We start from the raw sequence: 9,945 nt of genomic DNA, 5'->3' as shown, positions 1-9,945 counted from the left end.
AACCACAAGCAGACCTGCACTTAGAGATGGTAGTGATCTGTTGGGACAGTCTGGTTCTATGAGGCCTTTCAGGGCCTTGTATGTAAGGAGGAGGATTTTAAATTCATTTCTAGATTTTAAAGGGAGCCAATGAAGAGAAGCTAATACTGGAGTAATATGATCTCTCTTGCTAATTCCTGTCAGTGCTCTTGCTGCAGCGTTTTGAATCAGTTGGAGGCTTTTAAAGAGTATTTGGAGCCAGACAGTAACGAGTTACAATAATCCAGCCTGGAAGACACAAATGCATGAACTAGTTTTTCTGCATCACTCTGAGAAAGGATGTTCCTAATGTTGATGATATTACAAAGGTGAAAGAAAGCAGTCCTGGTCACCTGCTTTATGTGAGAATTAAAGGACATATCCTGGTCAAATATAACACCAAGGTTTTTCACAGTAGCACTGGAGGCCAAGGTAACGCCATCCAACAAAAGCAGGTGATTAGATAATGAATCTCTGACATGTTTAGAGCCAAATACAATAACTTCAGTTTTGTCTGAGTTTAAAAGTAGAAAATTACAGGTCATCCAGGCCTTTATGTCTTTAAGGCGCTTGGAGTTTAACCAGCGGATTAGTTTCATCTGGTTTCATGGATAAATATAGCTGGGTATCATCTGCGTAGCAATGGAAGTGTATGCCGTGCTTTCTAATAATATTGCCTAAGGGAAGGATGTATAATGTGAATAATATTGGTCCTAGCACAGAACCCTGAGGAACCCCATAGCTTACTTTGGTATATATAGAAGAGTTGTTGTTTACATGGACAAACTGGAATCTGTCTGACAGATATGATTCAAACCCGTCTAGTGCAGTTCCTGTAATATTAATCACACTTTCAAGTCTCTGTAGTAAAATACTGTGATCAACAGTGTCAAATGCAGCACTGAGATCTAGCAGGAAAAGTATAGAGACAAGTCCATCGTCTGAAGCCATGAGGAGATCATTGGTAACTTTAACCAGAGCTGTTTCTGTGCTATGATGAGCTCTAAAACCTGACTGAAACTCTTCAAACAAACCATTCCTGTTTAAATGATCAACCAACTGATTGACAACAACCCTTTCCAAAACTTTAGAGATAAAAGGAAGGTTGGAAATTGGCCTATAGTTGCTAAAACATCTGGGTCAAGAGTGGGTTTTTTAAGTAATCGTTTAATTACAGCAGTTTTAAAGGACTGGGGCACATATCCTGTAAATAAAGATAAGTTTATCTGATTTAATATGGAGGTATTAATTAATGGATAAACCTCCTGGAGCAACTTAGTCGGGATGGGATCTAGAAGACAAGTTGATGGTTTAGATGCTGTAATAACTGAAGTGAGCTCAGGAAGATCAATTAGAGAGAAAGAATCCAAATATTGACTCGGTCCTACAGAGGTTTCTAATGCCACTGTACTTACATCTTTGACAGATGGAAAGGTGATATGAATTTTATCACTAATGCAACAATTTTATCGGAGAAGAAGCTCATGAAGTCATTACTGCTGAGCTCAAACACAACCTAGGAACACCTCTGTGAAAAGTTGACATGATGAAGGTGGAAAGCTTCAGAGTTTAATCATTTCACTGACGTAACTTCAACATGAGAATTAACCAGTGGAGCCTTAATGAGGTCGCACTGTGGCTGTGGACGTCCTCCGTCTTTAAAGGTTTAAAAGAGGTCAGAGAAGAGTTCCAGCTCAGATAGGAAGGACTCTTTGTTGTATAATTTCTAACCGTAGTTCTCTTGACTTTGAAGACGATCTCTTTTATTTGTGGTGCTTTCCTGAAACAGTATCTGTAACACTGGGTCTGTGCAGCTTTATTCCTCCGACTTCTGTTTGTGTTAACCGGCACATTATGAAAGGTGAGCAGGGTTTAGCAGATTATATCTTCCAGTAAGTTCTACAACAGAACTTTTGCTTTGTGGAAAACCAGGCTCATGATTAACTCAACACAAGATCCATATTTCATCCTTTCTGCCTACTATGACACTGGGGCATTTAAATACTTGTGTTTCCTCATTATTATGTTTCTGTACATATTTATTGTTGCAGCCAATGTTTTTCTGATGGTGGTGATCTGTGTGAACAGGAGCTTACATGAACCTATGTACATGTTCCTGTGCAGCCTGTTTGTTAATGGACTGTATGGCAGCACAACCTTGTTCCCGTTCCTCCTGGTCCAGATCCTCTCTGACGTTCACTTGGTTTCTGCTCCGCTCTGTTTCCTGCAGATTTTTTGTGTTTATTCTTATGGAAGTATAGAATATTTAAACTTAGCCATCATGTCTTATGACCGATACCTGGCTATTTGTTCTCCGTTACAATATAATAAATATATGTCTTATAATAAGGTTGCAGCCCTTATAGCAGTTATATGGTTGCCCCTGATTTTTGTAAATATTGTTGTGCTGTCTGTGGTTGTTCCTTTGAAACTCTGTGGAAACATTATTAACAAGGTCTACTGTGACAACCACTCTGTGGTGAAACTGGCCTGTTACGACACCACAGTCAACAACATCTTCGGCCTGTCTGTTAGTGCTCTCTCTGTGTTCGCTCCTTTCATTTTAATCCTTCACACCTACATGAAGATTCTCAGAGTGTGTTTCTCTGGATCTAAACAGACCCGACAGAAAGCTCTCAGCACCTGCACCCCTCATCTCGCCTCCCTGTTCAACTTTTCCTTTGGCGCCTGCTTTGAGATATTACAGAGCAGATTCGACATGAGCAGCGTCCCAAACTCACTGAGGATCTTCTTATCATTGTACTTCCTCACATGTCCACCGCTCTTCAACCCTCTAATGTACGGCCTCAATCTGGCTAAGGTCCGTGTTGCATGTAAAAATCTCTTATCACAAGTATCGTATTAGTATTAGCACTTTAACATTAATGGAGCTTTGCATCCTTCTAATTGTTCACTGTGTTGCAACTTGAATCTTAAAATATATTCACTTCAATAACTTCAACATCTTTTTTTCTGCAATGTGAATAAAAACTGTTCAGAGGAGATATAAGAGTTGTGTTTAATGTGAGTTGAATGTATGTATATTTCAAACTAATATCTAATCATAATATCTTCTACCATCCTGCCAGAAATATCTGCAGCTACCTTCAGGTATTTCTACAAGTGGAGACAATCAAACTTAATTTGAGAAGAAGATTAGTGTATAAACTTCTGCAAAACTCCAGAAAGTATTTAGTGAATCTTGCCAACACTTTTTTAGGAAGCTCTCTGTGATCACTAACATGAAACAAACTCATGAATGTCTCATTTCTCAGAGGAGGCGTGCAGATGTTTGTCGTCTTTTCGTCATCGCCTTTTGCTTATCCAGGTCCGGGTCACAGAGGCAGTAGCCTCAGGAGAGAGGTCCAGGCCGCCCTCTCCTGGGCCACTTCCTCCAGATCCTGCAGAGGAACCCCCAGGCCAGACAGGAGATGGGAGGATGCGAGGCCTCCTTCCGGTGGGACATGCCCAGAACAACTCTAACAGGAGGTGTCCTTACCAGATTCCAATCACCTCAACTGACTCCTCTCGATGTGGAGGAGCACACTTGTATCCGCAATCTTGTTCTTTGGGGCATTATCCAGAGTTCATGACTATAGGTGAGGGTTGGAACATAGATCGACCTGTATTTAGAGCTTGGCCTTTGGGCTTAGCTCTCTCTCCACCACAACAGACCGGTTAAAGTCCCCCATCACTGCAGATTCTGCTCTGATTCATCTATCGATCTCCAACTTCAATCCACCCTTTTCCAATTGAGGACCGTGGCCTCAGACTTGGAGGTGCTGTTCTTCATCCCAGCTGCTTCACACTCGGCTGCGAACCGCCCCAGTAAGAGCTGGAGGTTGTAGTTCGATGAAGCTAGGAGGACCACACCCTCACCACCCGGCTTCTCCTAGGAATTCAGTCCATTGAAGGTATGAACAGAACCAGTGATAAAGGGCAGCCCTGGAGGAGTCCAACCCTCAACTGGAACAAGTCCAACTTACATCCGGCTACATGGACCAAACTCTAGCTCCTTTGGTAGTAGGAACACATATGGACCGGTTGGGCAAACCCCCATTTCCTCTCCAGCACCATAGTGAGGGCAAAGAGCTGGTCCATGGTTCCATGCCCGGGATGAAAACCACTTTGTTCCTCCTCAATCGAACCTCCTCGAGGTTCAACCATCAATCGGACCCTCTTTTACAGCACCCTGGTGTAGACTTTACCAGGGAGGCTGAGGAGTGTGATCCCCCTATAGTTGGAACACACCCTCTGGTCCCATTTCTTAAAGATGGAGACCACCCCCCCAGTCTGTCACTCCAGAGGCACTGCCCCCGATGTCCATGTAATGTTACAGAGGTATGTGATTAAACGTGATTGGAAGTCCCCCAGCAGGACAATGGAGTCAGGGTCTACTCCAGGCCTTAGGCCTCCAAAAAGTGTGGGTGTTCTGAGCTGCTGTTCATAAGGGCAAACAACAGTCAGGGCTTGTTCTCTGACCCCAAGGTTCAGGGAATCAACTCTTTCATCCTCACATGCAGGCAGAGAGTCTTGGGGCAAGCAAACATCCCAACCTGGCCCTCTGCCATTCTCCTAGAGCCAGGCGAGCCCATGTAACACCTTAGACAGGTCTCCAGTCTATCTCAGGGCTAACACAGAGACAAACAACCAATCACACTCACACCTAGGGTCAATATAGAGTCACCAATTAGGGTAGGGCCCTGGTAGGGCCAATTAGCCTAACGTGCGTGTTTTTGGAGGTGGGAGGAAACCAGAGTACCCAGGGAAAACCCACGTAGACACAGGGAGAACATGCAAACTCCACCCAGAAAGACCCGAGCTGGACTCAAACCTCAACCTTCTCACTGGGAGACATCAGCACTAACCACCGAGTCGCTGCGCCCCTTTCTTCAGACATTAAATGTGTAAATGAGACGAAGCCTAATATTGTGCAAATTAAGCGGCGGTGCTAATCCAACAAGCCCAAAACAAGGTGTATTTTTTTATTATGAACCCCTCAACTCTACAAAAACACTATGGAGCTGCCAGTAGGACAAATTCTTAAGAATGCAAGTGCACAGGTCACCCACAGGTCATATTAAACAGACACAAAATACAAAATTCTAAATATTTAAGTTGTTACACAAATGGGAAATCTCAATGGGGTTCTTTACATATTGATTGTGGAGATGCTCCCAGTCCTCCACCCTGGGCCTCCTAAGCAGACATACTGTACTCATGCTGGATTAATGACAAAATTACCCACTGAGAAGACTGGAAGAGAATGAAAAAGTTCAACCTCTGCTGGACCTTCTCTCTAACAGAAACAATGTGGGAGGTCAACTTCAGGTACCGTGAGATTGTGGACCCTAGGAACCTGAATGAGTCCACGGTGGGACCAGTCCTGTTAAGGACGGTAAGGGGAGGGGTGGAGGGGGGTTTCTTCCTAAAGTCCACAATCATCTCCACAGTCTTGAGCAGGTTTAGCTCCAGGTGGTTCTGACTGCACCAGAGAACCAGCTGATCCACTTCCCCTCTGTATACAGACTGGTCCCCGTCCCGGATGAGTCCAAACTTGAGGAGTTTGACAGAAGGGTACCCAGAGGTGTAGTCATCAGTGTAGAGGGAGAAGAGCAGTGGAGAGAGGGTGTGATGGAGATGGTGGGGGAAGTGGAAGGTGTGAAAGTACTTTCAAACTTGGAGTAAAAGACATTGAGGTCCTCTGCCAGGCGGGGGCTCACCACAAGTTGGGAGTCTCCTGTAGTTGGTGATGTCTGCAGGCCTTCACAACTTTTCAGTGTGGTTCCTCTTTGCTGCCTTGATCTCCTTTGTCAGTTTTTTCCTGGTCTGCTGGTAAAGGTCCCAATCTCCACTCCTGTAGACCTCTCCCTTGTCCTGGCGTAGTTGTCTCAGTGTTGTAGTGAACCAGGGTTTGTTGTTTGGTCTGCACACACATGTCCTCACAACAGCTGATGTAAGATGTCACAGTGTCGGTCAGTTCACTCAGGTCTCAGGTTGCAGCTTCAAAGACCAGATCCAATCAGTGCAGTCAAAGCCTGTAGCTGCATCTTTGACTCGTCTGTCCATCTCTTCACAGGACACACACTTCAGCTTTTGCCTACTACAGAGACTTGAAAGTGTGATCAACATTACAGGAACTGCACTAGACGGGTTTGAATCATATCTGTCAGACAGATTCCAGTTTGTCCATGTAAACAACAACTCTTCTATATATACCAAAGTAAGCTATGGAGTTCCTCAGGGTTCTGTGCTAGGACCAATATTATTCACATTATACATGCTTCCCTTAGGCAATATTATTAGAAAGCACAGCATAAACTTCCATTGCTACGCAGATGATACCCAGCTATATTTATCCATGAAACCAGATGAAACTAATCCGCTGGTTAAACTCCAAGCGCCTTAAAGACATAAAGGCCTGGATGACCTGTAATTTTCCACTTTCTACTCTGCTCCCTTTAAAATCTAGAATTGAATTTAAAATCCTCCTCCTTACATACAAGGCCCTGAAAGGCCGAGCTCCATCATATCTGAAAGACCTCATAGAACCATACTGTCCCAACAGATCACTACCATCTCTAAGTGCAGGTGTGCTTGTGGTTCCTAGAGGTTCTAAAAGTAGAATGGGAGGTAGAACCTTCAGCTATCAGGCTCCTCTCCTGTGGAACCAGCTCCCAGTTTGGGTTCTGGAGGAAGACATCGTCTCTACGTCACCGTCTCTGGTCTGGAGGCTGAATATCTGACCTGTGGAGTTCTAAGCTACATCTGCTGCCGTGGCCTCATCAACCAGCCCAGTCTTCATGGTCTGGAGTCTGTGTATCAGACCTGTGGAGCTCCATAAACTACATCTGTCCCAGTCTTCATGTCCTCCTCCAGGTGTCCACTCCTACCTAGATGAACTATTCACCAACCTGCCCATGATTCCTGTTATACTCACAAACTGTCACAGATCATCAGCTATGTGTTATATTACTAGATCCTACATGTTTCCTTCAGCTTGATGTTTGTATCTGACAGAAGTTAGTTTATCTTGTTTCTCCTGTTCTTCTTCTCTCTCTATCTCCTCTGGTTCTACCCGGCTGGTCTTCAGCAGATGGTTCCTCCATATGAGCTGGTTCTGCTCCAGGTTTCTTCCTGTTAAAGGGACTTTTTCCCTCAGGCTGCTCTGGAGGTTTCAGGCTGTTTTTTGTGAAGCGTCTTGAGACGATTTGTGTTGTTATTGGTGCTATATAAATAAAACTGGATTGAATTGAATTGAGATGCTGTCCAACCGTGGTGTCATCCTACAGACCAGCAGGGTTGGAGGATGGTGTTCCACAATGCTCTGTCGGTGTCTGCAGCATACCACCTCTACAATCAGGAAGCGAGAAGGGACAAAAAGACTCTTGGTGGCTGTTAGCTTAGCATTGCTATGTAGCATGTAGCCTTGGTGGCTGGGGTTCTGGGGAGTTCCATGTATAAATCTCCATCTTCTTCTGGATCGTATAATGAGCTCAATGGTAGAATGTGATGACGTCCAGGAGAAATAAAATGTCCAAAGGTTAAATTGTGTGTACGTTGCCTCCTGTAGTGAATCAGTAGCATTTTGGAGCCAGATTCACTTTAAGAGGTAAAAACCCAATGTGGAGGAACACTTTGGGTTCTTTGGTTTGATCCTAATGTCCAGATGGAGAGTGGACCTGGTTCTGTTTCACTAGAACCTTTGGAGAACATGTGAGCTCTGTGGTGTTTCTAGAAACTCTGGGTCCAGGTCTAGTTTCCATTTCCATTAAACTTATTTGATTATAATTAATGGAACATTTGGGGTTTCTGTTAAAGCTCAATGTTTTGTGGACTGCTCCATCCACCCTGACATCCTCCCTACTCACATTTTCTGACCCTACGGCCACTAGAGGCTTATGGTGATTCCATCTTACAGGAACACAACAAAAATGGACCCTTTACTCAAACACAACCTAGGAACACCGCTGTGTTTATTGTGGAACAGTGAAAAGTTGACATGATGAAGGTGGAAAGCTTCAGAGTTTAATCATTTCACTGACGTAACTTCAACATGAGAATTAACCAGTGGAGCCTTAATGAGGTCGCACTGTGGCTGTGGACGTCCTCCGTCTTTAAAGGTTTAAAAGAGGTCAGAGAAGAGTTCCAGCTCAGATAGGAAGGACTCTTTGTTGTATAATTTCTAACCGTAGTTCTCTTGACTTTGAAGACGATCTCTTTTATTTGTGGTGCTTTCCTGAAACAGTATCTGTAACACTGGGTCTGTGCAGCTTTATTCCTCCGACTTCTGTTTGTGTTAACCGGCACATTATGAAAGGTGAGCAGGGTTTAGCAGATTATATCTTCCAGTAAGTTCTACAACAGAACTTTTGCTTTGTGGAAAACCAGGCTCATGATTAACTCAACACAAGATCCATATTTCATCCTTTCTGCCTACTATGACACTGGGGCATTTAAATACTTGTGTTTCCTCATTATTATGTTTCTGTACATATTTATTGTTGCAGCCAATGTTTTTCTGATGGTGGTGATCTGTGTGAACAGGAGCTTACATGAACCTATGTACATGTTCCTGTGCAGCCTGTTTGTTAATGGACTGTATGGCAGCACAACCTTGTTCCCGTTCCTCCTGGTCCAGATCCTCTCTGACGTTCACTTGGTTTCTGCTCCGCTCTGTTTCCTGCAGATTTTTTGTGTTTATTCTTATGGAGCTGTAGAATATTTAAACTTAGCCATCATGTCTTATGACCGATACCTGGCTATCTGTTCTCCGTTACAATATAATAAATACATGTCTTATAATAAGGTTGCAGCCCTTATAGCAGTTATATGGTTGCCTCCGATTTTGTTAAATTCCATTAATCAGCATCTGATTGTTCCTTTGAAACTCTGTGGAAACATTATTAACAAGGTCTACTGTGACAACCACTCTGTGGTGAAACTGGCCTGTTACGACACCACAGTCAACAACATCTTCAGCCTGTCTATTAGTGCTCTCTCTGTGTTCGCTCCTTTCATTTTAATCCTTCACACCTACATGAAGATTCTCAGAGTGTGTTTCTCTGGATCTAAACAGACCCGACAGAAAGCTCTCAGCACCTGCACTCCTCACCTCGCCTCCCTGCTCAACTTTTCCTTTGGCGTCTGCTTTGAGATATTACAGAGCAGATTCGACATGAGCAGCGTCCCAAACTCACTGAGGATCTTCTTATCGTTGTACTTCCTCACATGTCCACCGCTCTTCAACCCTCTAATGTACGGCCTCAATCTGGCTAAAGTCCGTGTTGCATGTAAAAATCTCTTATCACAAGTATCGTATTAGTATTATTACTTTAACATTAATGGAGCTTTGCATCCTTATAATTGTTCACTGTGTTACAACTTGAATCTTAAAATATATTCACTTCAATGACTTCAACATCTTTTTTTCTGCAATGTGAAAAAAACTGTTCAGAGGAGATAAGAGTTGTGCTTATTGTGAGTTGAACCTATTTATGTATATTTAAAAACTCATGTCATGATCATAATATTGAGGAGACTAACCAGGACCATGACAGCAGGATTATTTTCAGCCTGCAAGAGATGAGGGTTCATTAGGGTCTAAGCTCAAAGCTAAAGGGCCTGTGTTTAGTTTCTGGCCTCTACCATCCTGCAGGAAATATCTGCAGCTACCTTCAGATATTTCTACAAATTGAGACAATCAAACTTAATTTGAGAAGAAGATTTGTGTATAAACTTCTGCAAAACTCCAGAAAACTCCGTTTAGGAAGCTCCTGGCTCACACAGTTTTACTGCCATTTAAACCCATTTTATTCAGGTCAACTGAAGTATCAGCGCACAGGAAAGAAGGGTTCAGAGGAAGTGTGGACTGTAGGTGTAAGGTGTGTGCACCATGGTGTAGGCCCTCACAGGTAGATGCTTCAC

At 43.5% G+C, this 9,945-nt stretch overlaps 3 protein-coding genes across 3 annotated transcripts in view; 2 read left to right on the top strand and 1 right to left on the bottom strand.

Moving 5' to 3' along the window:
- LOC125013006 (olfactory receptor 52K1-like) overlaps positions 1-9,945 on the bottom strand; it is a 41,360-nt gene that overhangs the window by 15,896 nt on the left and 15,519 nt on the right. The window lies entirely within an intron of this gene.
- On the top strand, positions 1,746-7,420 carry LOC125013769 (olfactory receptor 10T2-like). Its single transcript, XM_047594666.1, has 4 exons — positions 1,746-2,872; positions 3,347-3,507; positions 5,547-5,677; positions 7,311-7,420. The coding sequence occupies exons 1-4, from the start codon at positions 1,955-1,957 to the stop codon at positions 7,418-7,420; spliced, it is 1,320 nt and encodes a 439-aa protein (XP_047450622.1). The 5' UTR covers positions 1,746-1,954.
- Positions 7,833-9,343, top strand: LOC125013768 (olfactory receptor 4S2-like). The gene has a single exon (XM_047594665.1). The coding sequence runs from the start codon at positions 8,414-8,416 to the stop codon at positions 9,341-9,343; it is 930 nt and encodes a 309-aa protein (XP_047450621.1). The 5' UTR covers positions 7,833-8,413.

The sequence above is a fragment of the Mugil cephalus genome, chromosome 9 (genome assembly GCF_022458985.1).
Source record: "Mugil cephalus isolate CIBA_MC_2020 chromosome 9, CIBA_Mcephalus_1.1, whole genome shotgun sequence".
Classification (NCBI taxonomy): domain Eukaryota; kingdom Metazoa; phylum Chordata; class Actinopteri; order Mugiliformes; family Mugilidae; genus Mugil; species Mugil cephalus.
This window is presented reverse-complemented; position numbering and strand designations above follow the sequence as displayed.

What these genes read in the sequence shown, in the direction of transcription:
- LOC125013769 (XM_047594666.1), top strand. Translation starts at nt 1,955, where the DNA reads ATGATTAACTCAACACAAGATCCATATTTCATCCTTTCTGCCTACTAT. An exon ending in CAGAACAACTCTAACAGGAG is followed by an intron (nt 3,508 to 5,546) that starts GTGTCCTTACCA and finishes CTCTGTATACAG; the next exon opens with ACTGGTCCCCGTCCCGGATG. An exon ending in GATGGTGGGGGAAGTGGAAG is followed by an intron (nt 5,678 to 7,310) that starts GTGTGAAAGTAC and finishes GTCATCCTACAG; the next exon opens with ACCAGCAGGGTTGGAGGATG.
- LOC125013768 (XM_047594665.1), top strand. Translation starts at nt 8,414, where the DNA reads ATGATTAACTCAACACAAGATCCATATTTCATCCTTTCTGCCTACTAT.